The 26,130-nt window shown below is 36.3% G+C and overlaps 1 protein-coding gene across 6 annotated transcripts in view; it reads left to right on the top strand.

Moving 5' to 3' along the window:
* CD47 (CD47 molecule) overlaps positions 1-26,130 on the top strand; it is a 50,388-nt gene that overhangs the window by 9,833 nt on the left and 14,425 nt on the right. For all 6 annotated transcript variants that reach the window (XR_012506690.1, XR_012506691.1, XR_012506694.1 and 3 more), the window contains exons 2-5: positions 2,253-2,600; positions 6,220-6,309; positions 23,788-23,895; positions 25,104-25,196. Coding sequence is in view for 3 of the 6 variants with exons in the window: in XM_074362913.1 (XP_074219014.1) it covers positions 2,253-2,600; positions 6,220-6,309; positions 23,788-23,895; positions 25,104-25,196 (639 nt within the window). In the remaining 3 variants the exon portion in view is untranslated. The remainder of the gene's footprint in view (positions 1-2,252; positions 2,601-6,219; positions 6,310-23,787; positions 23,896-25,103; positions 25,197-26,130) is intronic.

Below are 26,130 nucleotides of genomic sequence, written 5' to 3'. Positions count from 1 at the left end.
TTCCACCAACAGTGTAGGAGGGTTCCCTTTTCTCCACATAAAGGGTAATTTTAGAAGGTAAAATCTTAACTCAAACAAATATAAAATGAACATGTATCAAAGATTTTATTTCATGCATTAGTTAAGCAAACCAGCAAAATGGTACAACCATCTTGGTTTTAAAAGAAGATTGGAAGAACAGACACATGTACATATAGGCAGTCAGGAATGCTGAAGTGAATTTGTGAATAGATGCAAAATTGGTCAGTATCCTTGGGGCAACAAAATGTGATTTTTTTAATTCCTCTCTTCCACCAGGTGGAAGTCAATTGCAGAAGCAAGTTTATTCGTATCTCTGTGAGCATGGATCATTTGCATTACCATCAGTTTTCTACAACTTAGAAAATTATAAAAATAGCCCAAACACAGGCAAAAGGCACGAGCCACTATAGAATTAGAGATTCTGAAAGGATCTGTCAGACAATGCCCAGCACTGTATTGAAAGGACTCATAGTAGTCTTTTTTGTCCACTTAAAAATCGTTGATCATCATTTCTGACACTTGCCTTCCTTTCTAATTCCAACATCATAGGCGCTTTCTTCCCTCCTTGTGTACTACCGTCTTCCCCTCAGTTCTTCTTTCTCAGGGGAAATAGTTCACAACTCCAAGGCTTTTCAGAATGCAATTGGAAGCCTAGGTTTTGCCTGGGGCTTCCTGATATCTGAGTGGCTAGAAATGTAGAGAACTGGGGAGAGGTGAGCTGTGAAAACCTGCAAGGTTGATTCAGACTGTGGATCCCCAGAAATGTAGCAGTTTAGACCTGTCAGTCACAGACAGTCCGGAGCATGACATTAAATGCTATAGTGCCTAGTTGTTACAGCATCACCCTGCATATTTACAGCAGAGTATTGTTTAGAGAACACCTGCTAGTATATTTTCTCCTTTGATGCTGATCACAATTCTGTGAAGTTGCCCAGTGTTCGTTTTTGATCCTCTTATACAGAGAGTGAACCAAGGCCTAGACAAGTTAAGTGAATTGCTTAAGGTTGCATACGGAGAAGTGACAGAGATAGGATTTATACTCAGGCTTTCTGAACAATTGTTCAGTTCATATTTCCACTCTGATCCTAGTGTTCAACTTAGTCGGCATTTATTGAATAGTAATTATGTTCCTAGAGTAATAACATCCTATGTCCCCAATGAAGGAACAAATCTTAAAGATGAATGATTAAACTTGATATTTTATTTGTATTTGTTAGTGGGTTTTTTGAGGGAAAAGCCAACTAACCACTTAGTTAAAGAGTTGATAAATGGCTGAAAAAGATGGAAGACAACTACAGTTGTTCCACATTTTTGCACATTTTAGATGAAAGATGAGTGATTGCATTTACTATTTCAATCTTGTTTATAAGATAACAACTGGTAATTTATCCTATTGAGAAAATTTGATAGAATACACACTACTTATGAGCAGTATCTGCTCTTGGTTTCAACTTGCATCTTAGCTTTATTTTGTGTGATTTATGGTTTATGGAAGGAATACCTGTAATATGCACTTGGAAGTTGTTGTTCCTTAGTCTCAATGAAGTGTAGGAGTGGGAAAATGCCATTCAGTTGTGTATAATAATTTATAATACTTGCGTACAAAATGTCTGTGGCTCTCTGCATTTTGCAATAGGAAAATAGCCATAGAAAAAGTTTTTTTTTTTTCCTTAGCATTATAAGACTTTTCATCCTAGTGGAATGATGTGATGTGATTCATCTGATTTACTTTTTATATTAAAGTACAGTAGAGCCTGCCACCTTTTCTGGAAATGCAACATAGGGATGGAGATAAACTTCATATTAGTTAAGTTCTTACCGAAGTTGAGTCTGAATATAATATTTGATTTTATTTTCTGTTTAAAACTTTCTCATGGCAAGGACAGTATTTTTCTACATATATCAATAGGCAGTAACAATTACTTAAAAGCTTCCAAAGCCAGATACTACACCTGCATGTTCTAACACAGTTGCTAAATTTATTCCCAAGACACATGAGACTCTATTCTGCATTACTGGGAATGAATAAGGAAAAGATATGGTGTTGTCTGTCAGCTGTACATGTTAATATTAAAATAATTTGTTTCTTCTTTTCACCTTGCCCATCTCCCCCAAGCTGCACTGCTTTCTTAAGTGAATAATAGAAATATTGCTCTTAAGAATTTGTAGCATACCTAAGATCTTATAGTATAGAATTCTGTAATTAAATGAAACAATTTTCTCTTTTCCAGGTTCAGCTCAGCTAATATTTAATAAAATCAAGTCTGTAGAATACACCGTTTGCAATAAAACTGTTGTCATCCCATGTTTTGTTAGTAACATAGAGGCGAAGAGTATTAGTGAATTGTACGTCAAGTGGAAATTGAAAGGAGAAAACATTTTCATCTTCGATGGAAATCAAAACCAGTCCAGTCCCAGCAAAAACTTTACAACTGCAAGCATCTCATCATCAGATTTACTAATGGGCATTGCGTCTTTGAAGATGGATAAGCATGATGCCGTCGTAGGAAACTACACTTGTGAAGTAACAGAATTAAGCAGAGAAGGCGAAACCATCGTAGAACTAAAATATCGTATTGGTAAGACTTCTATAAAGTTTCCCTTTTATTTCTCCTGCAGCAGCCTGATCCTGTTAGAAACGCGGCAGTGGGGGCACAAAATGGGGCTAGGAATTCCGTTGAATCAAAAAGCAGGCTATTAGTAATAAATGTTGATGAGATGTTTATCAGCTTTAAGGTAATGAGTTTTATCTTACTTGCGCTTCTGCTCTTCGTTTGTTAATTTGTACATTGTGTGGTTCTCAAACTTTTGGTCTAAGGACTGCTCTTTTGGGGTGAGCAGTCCTGGGGTTGTCTATTCTGCATTCCTGTTTGCTGCCGTCAAAATTTTCTTTCACGTGATTCATTTTCAAGCCTTGTTCCAATTAGTTAGCCTTTTTCTTTTTTTAACCTTATACTTTGATCAAGGGTTGGCAAGTCCCAGCCATGTTTCTTCTGGAAAGACTAGATTAGGAGGAGAATTAGAAGATTAAAAATCAGGTTATCCTGGATGATTCCTTGAGGCTCCCCTGTGCTTAGCCTTGCTTTGGTTTTCTTTTCCTTGGCCAGGGTGTGGGAGCGCTAGAGATCCCAGTTAATTTATTTAAATTCAGCCTTGGTTATAGCACCATGATTCTGCTCTGTCTTCCCAAACTTGAGTTTTGGTGAGTTGCGTAAAGCAGTCAAGTTAGCTGATAAAAAAAAAAGTCTCCTTTCTTTTCTGTCCTTTGCTGTTCTAGCTGATTTCTTCAACCACATAGAAGTACACTCCAGTTTTATATTTTGAAAGCTGTTTAGAATCACTAGACATAACACTGATCTCAGGATTAGACCATGCTTTGAGAACCTCTGCTTTAAATGGGATCAGATCAATTCAGTTGGGTCCACTCTTTGCCCCTGTTCTTCTTTTGCTTGCTGTTACAAAATTTCTGTTACCAGACTGGGAATGAGGTGCGTAGTTTGGTGGAATATTTTGACATTGTTTAGGATTAGGAATCAGGAGATCAGAGGTATATACCCTGTTCTGCAACTTAACTCTTCACCTGTATGATATTGAAAAGCTGCTTCACCGAATTACCTCATCTCTAAAATGGGGATGAAATAGATCCCTGCTTTTATGAATTCTTTTCTGAAGTCTAGTGAGCACCATATGAGATCGCTAGTGTGCAAGTGCTTTGTGAGCCAAAGTGCTTTTGCAAATGTAAATCGTGTTCCTGGGATGTTTGCTTTATGAAGGAAGGTATCAGGTTGCTGAAACTGGCCCGGGTGTTGCGGAAGGGATTTTCATGCCGTGAGGATTGGGCAGGAGATGGCTTAGAGCAGGCCAGCAGAATCTGGAACGCTTTTATCCTCAGAAATCTCTCTTATATTTTAACTTTTATTAATTTGATGTTAATTTGAGTTAAAGAGATTTTTTTTTTTGAGGTATACCTTTCAGCAGGGGTCTAATGTGGAATTAGATAAACTAATATCTAGTTGAAATTTTTCTGAGGGAATGTACAGATTCATTGAAAAGAAAAAACAGGACATGGGGGTACAGTAATTTTGGGGTGTAGTGTAGGTCACTGAGAGGCAAACGATAAATCTTATGTTCACTAATAGATTTTATGAATATATCCTAAGACTGTTAAAGATTGTTCTGTGTATAGAGAGGGAGGCCAGTGAAAGAACATTTCATTGTCAGCCCACCTTGAATGTGAGATCAGATACTGGCTATATTTTGAAGGTAGTGACCACAGGATTTACCATCAGACCAGACGTAGGGTGTGGGAGAAACCGGGGAGTCAAGGATGACTCCAAGATTTTTGGCCTGAGCCACTGAAGAAATGGAGTCACCACTACTGAAATGGGGAAAACCAAGGGGAGGTTTGGTGTCAGGAGTCAGTTTGGGACATGAAAATTCAAGTTCCTTAAGACCTTTAATTCACTGTGCCTCAGTTTCCTCGGTGTTAAGGAGGAGTTCATAATTCTTCATATAATAATTGTGAAGATTTGAGGAGTTAATGTATACAACTCAACAATAGAGAAAGCAAGTAGAGATAAAAATAAGTTGATTAAGAATAGTTATTAGATCATAGAGCTTTTTCCAAATACTTTGGGTATTAGATATGAAAACCTAAGGATAATTTATGAAGGTTTTTCCTGGTAGGATTTTAGACTGAATGGGAATGGGTTTTCTTTGGTATAGGAAGATGCTCAGTGATTCAGTTGGACCATAAGGTATTAATTCAGAGTATCTGAAAACCTTTGTCTCTTGGTAGAGCTCTGCAACCGGGGGATCATCCAAAAAAACAAAAAAAACTGTCTTTCATTCACTCACTAAACTATTTTGTGACTATTGGAACCTTCAACAACAAACCAGCTGAGTCTCTACTGTGGGTAGGGCAAAATGCTAGGTGATGGAAAGCTAGTATCTGTAAGATAGAAAATTTAACATTATATTCTGGGGATTATTGTGAACGTTTACCAGAGTTTAAGATTATAAGCTTAACACAAGAAATGCATGGGTAGCATTATGGTATGAAAACCCACGAGATTCCTTCCATGCCAGTACAAAGAGGCAGAGCAGTGAAAGATGTGAACGGGTTAATTTTAGAGGAACACGGGTGGCTAGCTTTGGGCAGCATTCAGAATTGTTCTTCACACAGCACGTTCCCTCTATACAGGCAAACTTTGAAATACTTTCAGTGCGTTTACTTGGCTTTATTGTTAGAGAAGAAAATTTCACAGGTAAAATTATGGTCTTAAGAGTTGATAAGATGCAATTAAACTTAATTTTTTAAACATTTTTAACAAATCTTATCTGAAGTCTTAACATCACCATTTCCTTTATATAGAATGTGTGGTTATATTATCCTTCTCTAGGTAACGTGTGACCCACTCAGTAGAAGCTTCCTTAATACCTAAAGCCCCTCACATTACTTTATGTGTAAACAATCATTTGAAGCCTAATTGTTCATGAATGCATCTTCTGGTCCAGAGTAAGTTCGAGAAAAGCTAGGGCTCACATCTGTCTTGGTTTTAGTTGGAGTCAGGCGAAGGTACCTAGCTATATGACTTCCTCACTTTGGTACCCCGGGTGAGTCTTTGCAGGAAGACTTCACTGTTGCTTTAAGGTAAATTCTTGGCATTTTGCGAACACAGGTATCACCACAGAAGCACATAATACTAATTGTAGTTAATGTCTGAGGAGCACTTGGTAAGGGCCAAGGTTTGTTTTAGGCCCTTTGCATGTATTAACTTTGTTAACAGTCACAATGGTCAGTTTACCAGTGTAACACTGGAGGACACTGATGAGCAGAGAGGTATTAAGACTCTGTCCAAGGTCACAGAAATTATAAGTTAGGGTTGGGTTTCAAAACCAGGTACTGTGGCTCCAGAACCTTGTTCTCAGCTCCTGTGCTATACCACCTCCTTCCACAAAGCATAGGTTAGGGAAAATGTGGTGAAAAGCACTTAAATAACTTTCTTTCATAAGTAAAATTTGTTATATAAGTAAATTATACTGTAACTTGTTACTTATTTATTTTAAAGCCAAACCTTTATTTGATTATTTTTATTTCCCGTCTCCATAATAAAATATATTGTTGACCGTTTATTGGCAGGAGTTCAAGTGAGTATAGTAAATGTTAATTGTGATTTTTGTTTTCTTTCTTCCCAGTTTCATGGTTTTCTCCAAATGAAAATATCCTCACTGTTGTTTTCCCAGTTTTGGCTATACTTCTGTTTTGGGGACAGTTTGGTATTGTGAGTAAGTATTTATTTCTGTTTTTGGTTTCTGTTTCAGTGGTTAAATTGTTATTTCCAGAAGGCAGTTAGTGAAATAGTTTATTTAACCAAATTGTATTAGAAAGTGTGATAATGTGATAAATAAGAATATATAGTTAATATTAATATTCTCCTTGAATTCTGTTTTATCCCTATAATTTGCTACAATTCATTTTTAATTCCTAAGAAGGTTTTTTTTTTTAACTTCTTAAGAATAATCATTGGGAGTCATGATAATAACAGTACCTTTAACTCAGCTATTTTTAATGTTTATATTTACACACACATGTTATTTTCCTTGGTAAAGAGAAGGTCACAGCCTACATTAGCATTGAGATACGATGTCATAGAAGCAAGGGATCAAGATAGCAGAGTAGGAAGATCCTCAGCTCTCCTCCTCCCACAGCACACCAAAATTACAGCTACTTACAGAGCAACTATCTCTGACAATGACCTGAAGACTAGCAGGAAAGATCTTCTACAACTAAATATGTAAAGAAGAAACCACCACCAGATGAGTAGGAGGGGCAGAGACATGGTCTAATCAGGACCCACACTCCTGGCACAGTGACCGTTAAGTGAGAGGAAAATCACAGTGATGGAGGTCCTCCCCGAAGACTGAGAGATCAAGCCCCACATCAGGCTCCCCAGCCTGGGGTCGTAAATGAGGAATATGAGCGCCTAAAACGTCTGACTTTGAAAACCAGTGGAACTTATGTTTGGGAGAGCCAGGGGGTTGTAGGGTACTGAGACTCTGCTCTTGAATGGCACATGCGAAAACGCACTTGCTCCAAGTCCCTTCACAGAGGCAGCAGTTTGAAAGGCACCTGAGTCAGACCCACTTGCTTGTTTTGGAGAGCCTCCCTGAAAGCAGGGGGCAGCTGGGGTTCCCCCTAGAAACTGAGATGCTGGCAGCAGCCATTTTTGTGATCTTGTTCTACCAAACTGACACCTGCATTGGTGGACACCATTGTGGAACCCTCACTCTAGCATATTAGCACCAGGGGCTGGCCCGGCCCACCAGCACACTTGTAGCAGTCCCATGCTTCCAGGTCTCACAGCCAGCAGCGCTTGGGGTCCAATCCTGCCCACTAGTGTGCCCACGGGAGCCACACAATTAGCCATGCTGGAGGGCCTGCCTCCCTGCCCCCCGCAACATGCCCACAGCAGTCAGCCTCACCAGAATAGAAGGATATACCCAGCCCACATAGGGGACACCGGACACCCCTGGAGTATCTGGCTTTGGTAGCCAGAGGGAAGCTTGCTGCTGGGCCCCATAGGACATCTATATAGGGCCACTTCCCTAAGATCACGAGATGTAATAGAACTACCTAATACATAGAAGTAAACACAGAGCATTAGGCAATATGAGGAGACAAAGGACTATGTTTCAAATGAAAGAACAAGACAAAATCTCAGAAAAAGAGCTAAATGAAATGCAGATAAGCAATCTACCTGATAAAAGAGTTTAAGGTAATGATCATAAAGATGCTTAATGTCCAAGAAGAATGAATGAACATGGTGGGAACTTCAGCAGAGAGTTAGAACACAGAAGAAAGAACCAATCAGAGTTGAAGAATACAATAACTGAAATGAAAAATACAGTAGAGGAGATCAGCAGTAGATCAGGTGATACGGAAGGATGGATCAGTGATCTGGAATACAGCATACTGGAAATCCCCCTAACTAAGCAGAAAACAAAACAGAACAAAAGAAAAAACCAAAAAGAATTTTTAAAAGTGAGGACAGTTTAAGGGACCTTTGGGACAGCATCAAACGTATTAACATTCACGTTATAGGAGAAGGAGAAGAGAGAGGACAGAAAACATATTTCAAGAAATAATGGCTAAAACTTCTCTATTCTGGGGAAGAAAAGAGATACTAAGATCCAAGAAGCATAGTCCCAAGAAAGATGAATCAAAAAAGATCCACACCAAGAGATATCATGATTAAAATGACAGAAGTTAAAGAGAGCTTTAAAGGCAGCAAAAGAAAAACAACTGCTGATCACAATCACAGGAACTCCCAAAAAGCAATCAGCCAGTTTTTCAGCAGAAACTTTACAGGCCAGAGGGAAAGGCATGATATATTTAAAATGCTGAAAGGGAAAAAAAAAAAAAAAAACCTTACAATCAAAAATACTCTACCTGGCAGGGTTGCCATTCAGAATTGAATGAGAAAGAAAGAATTTCCCAGACAAGCCAAAACTAAAAGAGTTCATCACCACTAAACCAGCCTTAGAAGAAATGTTAAAGGATCTAAGTAGAGAATAAAAGGCCATAACTAGAAATAAGAAAGTATATGAAAGTCAAACTCTTAACTGGTAAAGGCAAATACATAGTAAAGGCAGTGGATCATCACTTAAAAAGTTAACATGAAGGTTAAATGACGGAAGTTGTCAAATCAACCAAAACTACAATAAGCGTTATTTGTGTATATGGAGTAAAAATATATAAATATAACATCAAAAATGTAAAACATGATGGGGGGAGTAAAAATGTAGTTTTCAGAACGTGTTTGAACTTAAGTGACTATCAGCTTAAAACAGTCTGCTGTGTATGTAGGTCCATATATATAAACCTCATAACCATAAACCAAAAACCTACAATAAATACCCAAAAAGTAAAGATAAAGGAAACCAAACACAAAACTAAAGAAAATCATCAAACCACAACAGAAGAAACTAAAGGAAGAAGAAAGGAACAGAGAAGAACTACTAAGACAACTAGAAAACAATTAACAAAATGACAGTAAGTGCATCTCTATCACTGATCACTTTAAGTGTAAATGGACTAAATGCTCTAATCAAAAGACACAGAATGGCTTGAATGGATACATAAACAAGACCTATCTATATGCTGCCTACAAGAAACTCACTTCAATCCTAAAGACATATACAGATTAGAAATGAAAGGATGGAAAAATATATTCCTTATAAATGGAAACAAAAAGAAAGCTGGAGTACCGATACTCACGTTAGATAAGATAGACTTTAAAACAAAGACTTTAACAGAGGACAAAAAAGGGCGTAACATAAGGGTAAAGGGGTCAATCCCAAAGGATAGAACTTTATAAATATTTATGCACCCAAGAAAGAATCACCTAAGTATATAAAACAAGTAGTAAACATAAAGGGGAGAATTGATAATAAATAAAACAAAAGTAGGGGATTTTAGTACTCCACTTACGTCAATGAATAGATCATCTACATAGAAAATTAATGAGAAAACATTGGCCTTAAATGACACATCAGACTTGATGAAATTATTTTATATATATGTGTGTGTATGTGTATGTATGTGTGTATGTACACATACACACACACACATATATATATATACACATACATACATATAGGACATTCCATCCAAAAGCAACAGAATACATACTCTTTTCAAGTGCACATGGAATAGTCTCCAACACAGATCATGTGCTAGGCCACAGAACCAGTCTCAGTTTAAAAATCAAGCATTTTTTCCTATCGCAATAGTATGAAACTAGAACTGCAAGAAGAAAAATGGAAAAAAACAGTAACATGTGGAGGCTAAACAACATGCTGCTAAAAAACTAATGAGTCACTGAGGAAATCAAAACACACCTGGAGACAAATGAAAATGGAAACACAATGATCCAAAATCTATGGGATGTAGCAAAAGCAGTTCTAAAAGGGAAATTTATAGTGCTACAGGCCTACCTCAAGAAACAAGATATATCTCTACAATGGAACACTGCTTAGCCATAAAAAGAATAAAATAATGCCATTTGCAGCAATATGTATGGATCTGAAGATCATTCTAAGTGAAGTGGGCCAGAAAGAGAAAGATAAATGCCACATGGTATCACTTATAAGTGGAATCTAAAATAATAATAATAATAATAAGGATACAAATGAACTGCTTATTATTTATAACTAAGGTGATTGATTTCTTGAATATATGTAAGCTGTCTTTTATGATTGTATTACCACATTCTGTTGATTCTTACTTTGTGGTTGGCTTTATTCCTTTGATAACTATGTAAGTTTAAAAAGCTAAAGCTCTAATCTGTTCTTAGAAACAATGATCAGTACATATATGTAAACTAAAAAAAATGTGCAGTATATTATATGTATGTATTTACTTGCAATATAATGTATATGTGCAATTGAACTGTAGTAATTCTACCTAATAAAACTGAAAAAGGAAAAAGAAAAGAAACAAGATACCTCTCAAATAAAGAGTCTCACCTTATACCTAAGGAACTATAAAAGAGGAACCAACAAAGCCCAAAGTTGGTAGAAAGAAGGAAATAATAAAGATCAGAGCAAAAATAAATGAAAAAGAGACTAACAAAAAAATGGGAAAGAATAGTGGAACTGTGAGCTGGTTCTTAGAAAAGATAAACAGAATTAATAAACCTTTCACCAGATTCATCAAGAAAAAAAGAGAAAGACACAAATAAATAAAATAAGAAATGAAAGAGAAGTTACAACTGACACCACAAAAATACAAAGGATTATAAGAGAGTACTACAAAGAATTATACACCAACAAATTGAACAACCTAGAAGAAATAAATTCCTAAAAACATACAATCTTCCAAGACTGAATTAAGAAGAAATAGAGAATATGAACAGACCAGTTACTGGAAGTGAAATTGAATTCATAATAAGAAACTCCCAGCAGACAAAAGTCTGGGAGCAGACAGTTTCACAGGTGAATCTACTACACATTTAAAGAAGAGTTATTTCCTATCCTCCTCAAACTATTCCAAAAAAACTGAAGAAGGAACATGCTTAAAATTTTCTATGAGGCCAGATTTACCCTGATACCAAAACCAGACAAAGACACTAGGGAAAAAAAAAATTTCAGGCCAATATCCCTGACGAACATAAATGCAAAAATCCTTTACAAAATACTAACAAAATGAATTCAAAAATATGTTAAAAGGATCATACATTATAATCAAGTGGGATATATCCCGGGGATGGTTCAGTATCTTCCGATTGAATGATAACCATCCCAATAGATAAAGCATTTGACAAAAATCCAATATCCATTTATAATAAAAACTCTCAACAAAGTGGGTATACCCAACATAATAAAGTCCGTATATAACAAACCCACAGCTAACATCATACTCAGTGGAGAAAAGCTGAAGGCTTTTCCTCTAAGATCAGGAACAAGACAAGGATGCTCACTCTCACCACTTTTATTCAACATAGTATTGGAAATCCTAGCTATGGCAATCAGACAAGAAAAGGAGATAAAATGCATCTAATTGAAAAGGAAAAAGTAAAACTGTCACACTTGCAGATATGATACTATATATAGAAAACCCTAAAGACCATCAAAAAACTATGAGAACTGATAAATTAATTCAGTTTAAGTTGTAGCATACAAAATCAACATACAGAAATCCGTTGCATTTCTATATACTAAGAATGAACGGTCAGAAAGAGAAATTAAAAAAACAATCCAATTTACAATTGCATCAAAAACAATAGAATAAAAAAAGAAGAGTAGAATACATAGGAGTAAATTTAACCAATGAGATGAAAGACCTATACTCTGAAACTATAATACACTGATGTAAAAAGTTGAAGATGCCATGGATAAATGGAAAGATATTCTGTGCTCATAGATTGGAAGAATTAATATTGTTAAAATGTCCATACTACACAAAGCAATCTACAGATTTAATGAATCCCTATCAAAATACCAATGGCTTTTTTTTTTTTTTTACAGAACTAGAACAAACAATCCAAGTTTACATAGAAACACAAAAGACCCTGAATAATCAATCTTAAGAAAGAAAAACAAAGCTGCAGGTTATCGCTCTCCTGATTTCAAACTATACCACAAAGCTTTATTAATCAAAACTATATGTTATTGGCACAAAAACAGACACATAAATCAGTGGAACAAAATTAAGCACCCAGAAATAAACCCACACACTTATGGTCAATTAATTTACAACAAAGGGGCCAAAACTGTACTGTAGTGGGGAAAAGACAGTCTCTCTTTAATAAACAATGTTAGGAAAACTGGACAGGTATGTGTAAAAGAATGAAACTAGACTACTTACTGGCACTATATCCCAAAGTGAACTCAAGTGGATTAAAGACTTAAATGTAAAATCTGGAACCACAAAACTCCTAGAAGAAAATGTGGGCAGTACGCTCTTTGACATTGGTCTTAGCAATACTTTTTGGCTCTGTCTCCTCAGCAAGAGCAGCAAAATAAAAAATAAACAAATAGGAGTACATCAAACTATAAAAAGCTTTTGCACAGTGAAGGAAACCATCAACAAAATGAAAAGACAAACTACCAAATGTGAGTAGATATTTACAAATGATGTATCTGATAAAGAGTTAATATCCCAAATATATAAAGAATTCACACATGTCACTATCAACCCCCCCCCCCCAAACCAAAAACAAATAGTCTGGTTAAAAAATGGGCAAAAGATCTGAATAGACGCTTTTTCAAGTAAGTCATTCATACGGCCAACAGACACATGGAAAGGTGCTCTCTGTCCCTAAGCATCATGGAAATGCAAATAATAACCAGAATGAGAAATCAGTTCATGTCTGTCAGAATAACTATTATCAAAAAGACGACTGACAAGTGTTGACGAGGATGTGGATAACAGGGAACCTTTGTGCACTGTTGATGGGAATGTAAACTGGTACAGTCATTATGGAAAACATGATGGAGGTTCCTCAGACAACTAAAAATAGAACTACCATAGAATCCAGCAATTCTACTTCTGGGTATTTACCTGAAGAAAATAAAAACACTGATTTGAAAAGATATATGCACCCTTATGTTCATTGTAGCATTATTTAAAATATCCAAGATATGGAAGCAACGTAAGTGACCACTGTTAAATGAATGGATAAAGAAGGTGTGATATATATAATGGAATATTCCTCAACCATTACTTGCCATTTGCAACAACGTGGTAGGACCTAGAGGGTATTAGGTAAGTAAGATAAATCTGACAGAAAAAGGCAAATACCATATGACTTCACTTATATATGGAATCTAAAAAACAAAACAAATGAGCAAACAGAACAGAAACAGATACAGAGCACAAACTGGTGGTAATCAGAAGAAGGGAGATTTGGGTCGGATGGGCAAAATGGGTGAAGGGGATTAAGGGCCACAAACTTGCAGTTTTAAAATAAATAAGTCACAAGGATGTAACGTGCAGCATGGAAAATGCAGTCAGTTAGCTTTGTATGGTGACAGATGGTTGCTAGCCTGATGGTGATCAGTTTGTAATGTATATAAATGTCGACTCCCTGTGTTGTGCATTTAAAGCAGATATAATATTGTATGTCAACTATGTATTTCAGTTTAAAAAATAGGATGTTATTCTTTTGAGTATTGACTTCCCTTTCTTTATTTTTCCCAGTTAGAACCTCTGTATGTATCTCTTCATCCTTAGAAAAGCCCAGTTTGAACCATGTTTTGTCATCCTTACTGTGTGATTCTGTAGCTTCTGATGACGTAGCCATAGGAGAGCTGTGTTTTTTGATCACGTTTTGCTATAATAATTGTGTGACCAAACTTTTCAGGGCAAATCTTGATGCTGTATCAGATTTAACATCAACAATGTAGAATTGTCACTAGTGGGTAAAAAGGTATTTTGCATTCTGGTTGATATTTATATACAATCATATTTCCATAACAATTTGGTAAAGGAGATTTACTAAGTTAGTGAAGTTCTAAGGTGAGAGTCTAACCTTTTAAACTTTTACAATGTAAAATTTATTTCTTGTCCCCCTGAAATAGTCAGTCACTGAAGGCCAGTAAATATTTATGTAAGCATTAAATAATGATGATTTCATTTATTTATTTCATCCTGCAACCTTTATAAAAGTGAAAGCTAGTAAAATGTTGTAGTGGATTGACCTGTTATATTTTGGTGGATTTTACCTTCACTCAGAAGTTTAAGTCATGTGTGTCTAAAGTGATACGTAGAAATGGAAGCAAGATGACTGATTATGTATTCTGAGGTCTGTTCTTAGTGTATGGCACTCTGGAAATGCTTTGTGGTATCAAAGCTGTTCTCAGCTTTTGTCTAAAAGGCAAAAAAGGGAAGAAAGGGCTAAGGGAGACAACTGTCAAGATATTTCACAACTCTTACTTTCAAAACCATGTCTAGAATTCTTGTGAAAATTTTCTTAGAATTTTGGTAAGCCTTTTATTTCAAGAAAAAGACTGGTGTAGCATGAAGTCATAGTCCACTGATGTTAGGGCAAGCCATTAACCCTATTGGCAGACCCAGGCCTTAAGGCCAACGTCATATCATTTAGGTAGGAAATAGCCTTCTTTTAAAGACCATGAAATCGTTTCAACAGTAGTGTGATTTGTTACATTTGGATTGATTGAACTGTTCTGATCATGGCATTATCATTAGTAGCACATCATTTTTAGTGGACTGAACCAGAATGATGTTCACTATCAGCCATATTTTTATAAAATAAGCTTTACAATTGTTTTCTGACTTAAAAAAAAAAATACATAGTACTTTAGAAACCCTTACACAACGTAGGAAGTTAGAGAAACAAAAATCATCTAGAGTCCCACAGCCTGGAAATAAAAACTATTGATGCATTCTAGTGAATTTCCTGCTGCCTTTTCTGTCTCTTGACTTAAAAAAAGAAAAACCATAAATGGACTCGTATAGTCTACATACTTGTACATGCTGATTTTCCTCCCGTGTTTTCAGAAATCTTTTTATAGCTGCTGTGCTCTACGTAAATTACGGGTGTACTATAATTTAGTTAACTCTCATCTTGATGGATGTTAAGGATGTTTCCAATTTTTTTTTTTTTTTGATACTACGGAAGTAACTGCTGAAGATATGTACGACTGGAAATGGCAGAGAATGTGTTTTAAGGCTCCTGATGCATATTGGCAACATATTTTCCAGCAACATTGCATCAGTTACTACTGCCGATGAGAATACCTGTCTTTCACCTCACAAGCTTGACATCATTCTAATTTTAAAATCTTTGGTAATTTAATGGGTGACAAAACATCTTGTCTTAATTTTCATTTTTGTGTTAGGATAAATATTCTGTTTTATCTTTATTCTACTGGTCACATTTTAAGGAATGTGTTTATAAACCTAAAGAAACCATTTTGGTGGCAATGTTTTATTTAGGCTCACCTTAGAACAGGTAAATGTGGCGTGTGTTTGTGCGTGTGTAGGAGGTGCCTGTATACTTGATCATCCAGCCTGCACTCACATTTCAAGGTGTTTATGGTAATAATACCGAAACATTCGTAGAGCTCTTGCTTTTCATGACAGGCACTATGCAGAGTACTCTACACTTGAAATCACATTTCTTTCAGAACCACTGTGGGGGTAGGTACTGTTATTCTTCTTATTTCGTAGACAAGGATCAGAGGCACAGACAGGTCAGGCAGTTAGCCCACAATTACTCAGCTGTTTCTTAGTAGTACCGGGATTTGAACCAGTGCTGTTTACCACTGCGTTATACTGCCTCCCTGTCTTAGACTTACTTTTAGAGGGTTTTTTTTTTTTCCCTCCCTTCCACGAAGAGTGAACCTATGTTGGGTGCACATACTGAGTAAATGAAACTGTTACTGATAGAGCAGAATTTGAACCCACTGTATGTGTTCAACAAATGTCTTTTGACAGGGTGCCTACTGATTGCTAGGCACTGGGCTATATGCGAGATTGTGGAAGTGAAATATATATTGCCCCTGGCTTTGTAGCACTCCCATTTCTGTTGAGGAGATATGTGAGTGTGCGTGCTTGTGCCTTTTGTCACATCTTTGGGATAGACATGACTCTAAATCTACTTTTCCCTTGGTACTTTTTGTAGGAAGCCTCCTGTTTATGGCCTGGGGATTCCACCAACAGGAAAGCCCCTCTGTTTTCCACTCGCTGGTTGCTTAGCATTTTTAGAGTGCAGAATCTTAGAGCCTCTGAAGTATTAATAGTAATTCAGATCCATGACTTTCACTTTCTAGATTTTCAGTTCCTTTTAACTTTTTCTCTTTACCGTTTATGGTCTGTGCTTGACCGCAGGGAATTTCTCTTTGGTTTTTCTTACTCTGTATGTCATTCCTTTTGGTGGTCCAAGACGAAACCTAGACCTTCTGTCAGCTAAACATCTAGTAAAGACAGCAGACCGTGCCTTCACTTTAAGGAGAAAGAGTTTTCTTGTACCAGAACTGTGTCTTGAACTGTATCTCATAATGCCATTGATGCTGCTGAGAACGAAGCCTGAGAAGACATCTAAACTCCTGAAACCAAGCCAAGGGCTCCCGTGTGTGGTGAGCCCTGGACCACATTTTTGAAGACAAAAGACTTGCAGGAAAATGTCCCTAGACACCTTCTCCTTTCACTTTAACTTACGAACTTTTACGCAGAATCTTATGCTTAGCAAACAGCTCAGAGATTATTCGAATCAAACACTGAGCTTTAACCTTAACAAATCTCTAATAGTATTTCATTTCAGGTACTTTGTTTTTCTTCTGAAAACTGTACCAACTCCATTTCCCACTGCACTGACAATTATGTTCCTGGCTGATTTTCAGGGTTCTTCTTTCTCACTGTTTGACAATGTAACAAGTATTTTCCATCATTTAGATGTTTGATAAATAATTGCAAGTACTACCCATTAAGACCTCCAATTCCTTTAGGATTAAGATTCAACTCCATGTCAAGAACTGGGTAACATGTTGGAATTCTTTGGGATAGGTATATCTATTCATACTTTTTCTTCCTTAGAACAATTGTTGTACACAAGGAGTCCTTGCTATGAGAACTACGAGACCATCAACATGACCATGTAAGCTGAAATCCTACAAAGCAATCTGATGATAAATGCCAGAAATTATTGGTGTTCCATTACCTTTAAATTTTTTGTCAAAACAGTAAAAACTCTCTTACTGTCAGTAATAACTATATGAGGACATAAAAAAATAGTAAAACTAATATTTAGTGCATGGAAAATTAAAACATTAAAAGCAGTGAGAACTAAAGTGTTTTATCAAGAGTGGTTTGAACAGTGCTTGCTTTCTTCTTGTATAGCTTTGAATACAGAGCCGGCATCTTTTCTCTACCTTGGTGAATTGTCGTACTCCTTCCTCAGTTCGGTCCACTTGCAGTATTTTATCTTCTGCGGTTTCGATGTCGTGAACTAGCTCCAGGAGTTCCTCTCATATGAAATGTTTTTCGACAGAATTGCTTTTTCCAGGACATCTTCATTTTTTTGTCACAGCCTCCTCACTGTCCTCATGCATGCCAATAAGTTGACTTTTACTAAGTTCTCTGAGTATCTAGAGTCTCTTGAATGGCGATAGGGTTGACATTCCCACGGTTAGGTGTTCTATAATGCCATTTATGATCTGTTTGAATTTCATTCACTTCCAGCATTATTACGTCTTATTTCTTTGTTCTTTCATCGTTATTGCCCAGTTTCCTCTCTTGACTACCTGTTGTAAAATGTCACAGTGGTTTATTACTGGGAGACAGGAGGTTACCCAACATAATGCTTTGCTGTCTGTGCGTGAATTGTGTAATGGATGTGCAGGGACCAATCACAGCAGCCTTTGAAAAAAGTGACATGATTGGTCACTGATGATGATGCACATCTTTTTTTATGTAGTGATTTGTGGACTGAAGAGGGAGCAGTGAAGTTTGCTCTTCATGCAGTTAGTTAATATATTGTGGTAACTGAAATTTGAACTGTGTTTTTGGGAGACTTGTGTTAATTAACTAAACCATGGTAACTGAAATTCATGCATATTAGAACCAGGCAAAGCAAGGACAGCTGTAATTTATTTCAAATTTGTGCATTCTAAGCATTTTTCATTTTGTTTTCTAACTTTCTAGTTCCCGCTCACAATTATTCTACAAAGACTTTGCTTACTGCCCAGAGATATTAGTTACAGATCCCTGCAGAAATCATTGTTGGAAAATTCAAGGAAAAAAGTTTTTCTCTCACAGCAGCCTTAAGATCCTGCCAAGTCCTTGAGTTCAATTTTGAGGAATAGCTTAATATTGAAAGTGATTAGGCCATGAAAGTACATTTAAAAAAAGTAATGGAACAGAATTCTTTGTTGATTAGAAAAATCATTCTGAAGAAGTAAAGACAGATACTAACTATACCAGGAGATTTCTACCCAGGAAAAAAAAAATCACAATAAATATTATTACAAAGTTCTGTTAAATAATCTTGAACTCTCATTGCTTCCCCTTGGTCCTGTCCACATAATTACCAAATTCTGTTATTAAATCATATTTTTATGCACTGATTTTATTGTAGAAGGAACTGAACAAAACTTTATGCAGCAGTATGCTTTTTTGTAGAAATATGGTTGCTATTCCTTTTGCTGTTCCTTTGACCCTTTCCAAATTCAGACATCCCAACTTCCTGCCTAGATTCTGAAGTGTGGCATCATCCACAAGACCAGGGAACGTTTGGAACCAAGGAAAGGAAGTTGGTGTGTTGGACATCCTCTTTTATCTTTGATATTCAAAGTCCTTCAAAGCTCAAGCTTCACAAAGCTTGGACTCTTTTATTCTGAGTCCTATAAACTAGGAATGTGATTCCTAGTCAGTCTTCATTTTGACAAAATTGTTTCATTAAAGCAAGTTGGACAGAGTTCATTATAAAATTATTTTTCTTACCTTCTGGCAAGGAATCAGTTTATTAATATTAATCAGAATATTAATGCCAATAATACATTAATATTCATTTTTATTCAGTACCAGTTTCACAAAGCCTTCATTGTTTTTTAATGAGTGTATTAAATATTTTTTAAATAGTAATTTAAATTTAATTAAATAATTCAACATTTTGAAATCTTATTTTAAAACATCAGATTGTTTTATCTTGCATCAGAGACAATGTTGATTTGCAGCTTAACAGATACCAAAAAATCCTAAAGTTCCTTACCTACAGTTATCAGACAATAGCACTATATTAACAAAGTTAAACATATGTCTCCATCTATGATTTATTCTTTATTTGATGTGCATTATACCTCACTGGTTAACCTTTCTATCTCGCCACTAACTCACTAATCACTTGGTAAAGGGTCGTCTAAACGTCATGTGTTTAGGACAGGCATTGAATTCATGGATTTTCAAGTTTTGTTGGATGGAGTTCAGTCTCTGTGAATCTGTATGGGCTTACTGAATCGCATCTTTGGAGTATTGTGAAAACTAAGATGATAGATTTTATTTGATCTCTGAGTTGAGCCTGGTAATTTCACTACATTTAGCCACATTCTGTCTTGTTGGTGCTTTATGTAAGTACCAAAGAGATGTGAAAACCTTGATGGAGTATCTGTTCATAATATTAGCTAACTGTTTCTTCAGGTGACCGGAAGGACATGTCATTTCTCCATTCATATGAATTTGAAAGATTAAATACATAAAGGGGCTTTCTCAGGCTACAGTAGACCCATACCTTTTATTTAAGTGGAGAAGGAGATCTGGGGTTGGGGGTAACACTCCCCATCCCTTCTCCCTCCTGCCTCCCCACCCATACACACTCATTCACATATTAGAGTGTAAGGGCATCGAGGCAAAAGTGTTTGTCTTTGTTCACTGCCAGCGCTTAGAATAGCAATTGTCATGTAGTGTAATGTATTCAGTTATTATTGAATAAAGTGAAGTCTACTCCTGCCTCATTCTGGTTGATACAGCTTGGACTAATAAAAGGACCCAGTACATTGTAGGTACACAGTAAATATTTGTAGGGCAAATGAATGAACCAACCCATCTCCTTTCTGAGAAGTAGCTGGCTAGATTTAATTATTTTATAGAAGGTATACTTTTTTTAATAGAAGGAAAACTTTTAGAATTCCTAATTTGTTGAAAAAAATTGATACTGTCTTCCCATATCCCTGTGAATTTCTGTGTCAGGCAGCACTGAATTTATAAGTTTTGTTAAAAGATGTAAATACTGGCCACACTAAATACCAGTCAGGATGTAGAAACTCTCATTCATTGCTGGTGAGAATGCAAAATGGTACGGTCATTTAAGAATACAGTTTGGCAGTTTTATACAGAATTAAACTTACTCTTTCCATATGATCCTATAATTGTACTCCTTGGAATTTACCCAAATGGAGTTGAAAACTTAAGTCCACACAGAAACCTACACATGGACAGCTTTGTTCATCATTGCCAAAACTTGGAAGCAACCAAGATGCCCTTCAGTAGGTGAATGGATGAATAAACTGTGGTACATCCAGACCATGGAATATTATTCAGCACTAAAAAAGAAATGAGCTATCAAGCCGTGAAAAGACATGGAGGAACCTTAAATACATATTACTAAGTGAAAGTAGCCAATCTGAAAAGCTATGTATATATACTGTATGATTCTAGCTATAAAACATCGTGGAAAAGGTGGAACTTTGGAGAAAATTAGAAGATCAGTGGTTACGAGGGGTGGGTGGCTGAGAAGAGAGGTGCATAGGCAGAGCACAGAGGATTTTTAGGCAGTGAAAATACTCTGTGTAATATATAATATTGGACATGAGGCATTATACATTTGTCCAAACCCATGGAATGTACAACACCAAGAACAAACCCTAACATAAACTAAAGACTTTGGGTGATTATGATATGTTAATACAGATTCATCCTTAGTAAAAAATGTATCTGATAAGTGATGTTGATAATGAGGAAGACTGCAGGGAGTATGTGGTAATTCTATGTACCTCCCTCTCAGTTTTGTTGTAAAACCTAAAACTGCACTTTAAAAAAAGAAGTCTTTAAAAAGTATAAAATACTGTATTTCCCTTATTTTATTTTGTGCCTTTATTTCAGTACTTTTAGTTAAGGAGAATTAAAGTATGCAGCTCTTTAAAATTATGTAGATTGTCTTGCCAGGCAGCCAGTAAAATCATACCAGGAAGTTTGATAAGAGCTCCCAGCTAAGAACACATTAAATTATCTTTTGCATAATGCTAAGTGTTTGGGGAATTGCTTGAATTGATTTTCATTGTTACATTTAAAATTTTGATAGATTTTATAAATAAGAATAAATCCACTCATTAAAGGACAAGAAAAGATCCTTCAGATTATTGGATTCTGTGGCATCTGTATCAGATTCCTGACCCTTTAGCTACACTGGAAAAGTTGCCAGCTGGACCTGGCAAAGAGGTACCTTCTCCAGACTCGCTATGGACCTGCTAAAATGCGGCCATTGTAAGCAAAGAAGATGAGTCGAAAGAAATCCTTTTTAAAGGTTCACTAAAGAAAACATGGAGATACTCGTTCATTGCCAGAGGTTACTTGAATAGACCCCACAAATGTATGTTAGAAAAGGGTTCTTAATTTTAAGGAAGAGTTTAGGTAGCCCTGGAAATACGTAGTACTTGAACCAATCAATAGGAGCCAAAGCTACCTCCAAAAGGTATTGAAAAGGCCATTTTGTGGTAAAACATTGTCAATAGTAGTATCCTGTGGCATTTTATTTTTGTTGCTGTTGTTGACATTATTTTCCTCTCACAGCTCTTCTAAGCCTGAAGAGGGTGTATTTTGTATGAGGTTCAAACTCTTTTGTTAAAAAAGCTTTAAGTCAGCCTTTTTGCATGAACGTCTATACTCTAAGGTGAATTCTTGCTGCTTGATCTTTGTAGCTCTTTTATGTGTCAAATTAAACCTAGAAGAGTTTCTTATGAATGTTTGGTTGTGAGGTACATTTGAAATGGCTTCTATCTTATAATTGCAGAACTTTCAAGCTCTTTTTAGATAACAATATACATGGGATTAAAATGGAAACCCTGACACATGTCTAGAGAAAGTTTCTTTTTCTGTCTGTGTCTGTGCCTTTTGTGACCTATGCACTGAATTTCATCCTGGTCAGTGTTTGAGCCTAGAGAATAAGGAAGCTCAAAATCTGTGCCCTTATAAGAAGGCAGGGATATGACTGAGTCATAGGCACCTAAATTCCAAGGCTGGATGGATCAAATGAAAGCTTGGGGAACTAGCCAGGTTGTTTCTTGCTCTTTTCTGATTAATGTGGATTTCAGTTACTCAGCTTCAGGACTGACTACTAGTTAGCCCTTCATCTCCACATAAAGAGGACAAAGTGGGGGTTACAATCTAGAGTATGAGTCGAGACTGTAAATTCAGGTGCTAAATTATACTTAAAATACTGTCAATGTAGATTTTATCATGGTCACTTAGGGGTTTGTTGTTTTAACTGTAATTGGTCTGTTTGTCATTTTAGTGAGCACAAATTAAATGCTAAATATAAAATTATTTAAAATTTCCTCCTCAGGACAGTCACCCGTTGATTAATGGCATGGAGAGTGAGAATATCATGTGTGGATAAAACACAACAGGATTTCGGTCATGTAACTCTGTTTCTCTTTGCTACTCAGTCTGCCTTTAGATTATTTTTAACAACTTTCTTGGTGAAAAATTAATTTTGATATGAACCAAAACAAAACCCAAAAGGTGAATGTATGATTAAAAAAATAACATTTTTAGGCTTCTGCAGTACATTATTCTTTTAGAGAAGCTGGATACTTGACAATAGAGCTAGCCTCAAAAACATAACATGTATGTTGAGACCTGTTGAGTATTTGTAGTTTACGAAATTATTTTAGTTGAATGATTTAAGCATTTCCCCCCACCTCAGGGTTTCAAGAGGGTGTGATTTGTCCACTGTTTATTCTACTTCTTCAAAACAAAATATCTAAATTTCCAGATGCTTTACTAATTTTATATAAGGTGGAACAAAGTTCTCTTTTTCCCAGTATTACTAATTAGCCAATTATTTCTCATCAGCATTGGGCATATCAGTTGTAAACCTGAGGCAGTTTTGTTCTTCAGGTGACATTTGATAATGTCTGGAAACATTTTTGATTGACACAACTTGGGGGCTGTTACTGGCACAAAATGTGTAGAGGCTACAGATGATACTAAACATTTTATAATGCACAGAGCAGCCCCCCGAGAATGACTTATCTGATCCAATATATTAATAACACCATGATTGAGAAAGCCTGGTGTGTGTGTTTGTGTATACATACATATATAACTTCAAGGGGGATAAAGTATCACCTATAAATTCAGCATCCAAGGTGGGAGGGGTGTGGCTCAGCGGTAGAGCGTATGCTTAGCATGCATGAGGTCCTGGATTCAATCCCCAGTGCCTCTGTTAAATTAACTAATTAATTTTTACAAATAAATAAATAAACCTAATTACCCCCCAAATAAAAGTACTATAGTTAAAGAAAAAACTTAATTCAGCATCCGTATTTAAACTACTGTGACACCAGTTAGCCATTGACTTATTATGAAAAAGATTTGAGATGACTTAACATGATATGAAGCAGTTTTTCCTCAAAGGTTATTCAATAATAGTAAGTTACCCATTTAATCTCTGCACCTTGTAAGTTACAGAAATGGCTTTACTTCTTATGATTGAGTTCATGTAATTCTTGTGTTCTTTTTTAAAGCACTCCAATATAAATCCAGTTTTACGAGGGAGAAAACTATTTTTTTATTAGTTGCTGGACTAATGCTCACCATCACTGTCATTGTTGGAGCCATTCTTTTCATCCCAGGTAAGACACACAGTTATCGTGGGGGAAGACAGGATTGACATGGCTGAGGGCATTTCTAGGGAGGTGCACGTTAGTTTCCTAGGGCTGCTGTAACAAATTACCACAAATGGGGTATCTCAAAACAATAGAAATTCTCTAATAGTTCTGGAGGCCGTAAGTCTGAAATAAAGATATCATGAGGGCCACATGCTCTCCCGAGACTCTAGAGGAGAATTCATTCCTTGACTCTCCTAGCTTCTGGTGTTTGCTGACAATCTGTGCAACTCCTTGGCTTGCAGCAGCATAACTCCAATGCCCTCCCTGGTCACATTGCCTCCTCCTCTCCTCTGTGTCTTCTCCATGTCTTCATTCAATTTCCCTCTGCCTCTCTCTTACAAAGACTTTTGTCAGTGGATTCAGGACCCACCTGGGTAATCCAGGACAAGCTGCTTCTTTCGCATCCTTAATCATATACTTTACTATGTAATGTGATGCTTGCTCTTTTGCTATATAAGTTAATATTCACAGATTTGGGAGATGTGGAGGTGGACAGAGCTTTAGAGCTACCATTCAACCCACTACAGAGGCACTCTTCATTGGCCAAGACACAGAAGTGGGAATGAATGTGGGAAACAGATCTATCTGAAACTTGCCCTTGGAGGATGGCAGTGGGAGTGGGAGATAAAAGTGAGTAGCACATGGTAGAAACAGCAGAGACAGGCTGGGACTCAAAAGTGTAGACTGTAGAAAGCCTTTGTTGCTTTTTGAGCAGAGTACAATATAGGTGTAAGGTTTAGGCACATAAATTTGACAGCTGTGTTTGCAACTGGAGTTAGTGAAAACATGGGGAGGGAGGAGATGAATTCAGAAGACAACTTGAAAGAACAACTATTTTGACTTTGGGACAGACCGAATATAGCAAATGAAGGGAATGGTAAGAGATGACTCCACTGGAATTCTGTAAGGTAGTTAAGAAGGAGGCAGAGCCAGTTCAAGGTTTGACATACTGAGACTTAGATGTTGACATTTGTATGTCTTAGTTTGGTCTTGAATAATTAAAAAATAGTCATTTATTCTTGTGAGAAGTTTTGGGAGAAACATACATATTTTTAAACCCTTTGCAGTTTATAAGAGTAGTATTGAGATTGATACATTTAATAAGTACTTTAATGTCCCCATAAAAGTAGGAGGTATGTAGGAAAATAATAATTATTATTTTTAATTAACAGGTGAATATTCAGCAAAGAATGCTTGTGGACTTGGTCTAATTGTAATTCCTACAGCAATATTAATATTACTACAGTACTGTGTGTTTATAATAGGTAAGTATTTGATGTTTCAGCATGATTTTGCCCACCTTTTTCATTTAAAAAGTGGCATTTTAGGTCAAAATATTCTTGTAATTTTTTTAAGAACTCAGGAGAAGTTGGTTTATTAAAAGACTTCGCAGGCTATTCTTAGTGACATTTCCCCCATATGGATTAACTTTAAGATTAGCTTAGGTATTTTTCAAGGCACTCAGTCGTCTTGTAAAAAAGTGATTTTCGTATGTCTTTGGTATCAGTGAATTTTTTAAACTATGCTATATAATCTCTTAATGATTATCTTCATGTTTTTGTTTTTGAAGCTATAAGTAGATATTAAGCATGCCCTTTCTCTTCGTTCGCTAGGCCTCTCTGTTTAAAAAAAGTACTTCTACAATATAGGGCTATAAATAACAAATAGCGGCTTTATTTATTATGTTTTTAGTAACTGGCAGATCTTAACATTGTAGTTTTAAAAGATGACATAGATATCCAACCTATAATTGGAGTCATTTTCACTGCATTTGGGGAGTAAGTCACTAACATATTTTTTTATTGTTGCAGAATGTGTTTTTTTCTATTTGCACGTTTAACTCTTGGCCTGTCTTAGAGCCCATCTCTGGCTTGCTGTGCATTGGAAGGGTGTTGATTTGTTATAAAAACACAGATCTAGACACACAGGAGATAGGCTAGGACGTTTACAGTGGCATTTTTGCTTAATGGTTCTCCCCGCCTGAGCAATTTTGTGTGCGTGTGGTAAAGCTATACATAAAAGCCATTCACGTTGTGAAATGCACAAATTTGGTGAAAGCAGTATTGTTTTAAGATTTGGGGTAAAAACTGCCAGTCCAGCTTAGCTCACTGTGGAACTGAGAGATTGCTGAATGTGTGAATCTGGAGCTGACTACCTATGTGGAGAGGCAAGGTTTAGGTCACTGGAAAAGAGTCTACC

The sequence above is a fragment of the Camelus bactrianus genome, chromosome 1, assembly GCF_048773025.1.
Source record: "Camelus bactrianus isolate YW-2024 breed Bactrian camel chromosome 1, ASM4877302v1, whole genome shotgun sequence".
Lineage (NCBI taxonomy): Eukaryota > Metazoa > Chordata > Mammalia > Artiodactyla > Camelidae > Camelus > Camelus bactrianus.
This window is presented reverse-complemented; position numbering and strand designations above follow the sequence as displayed.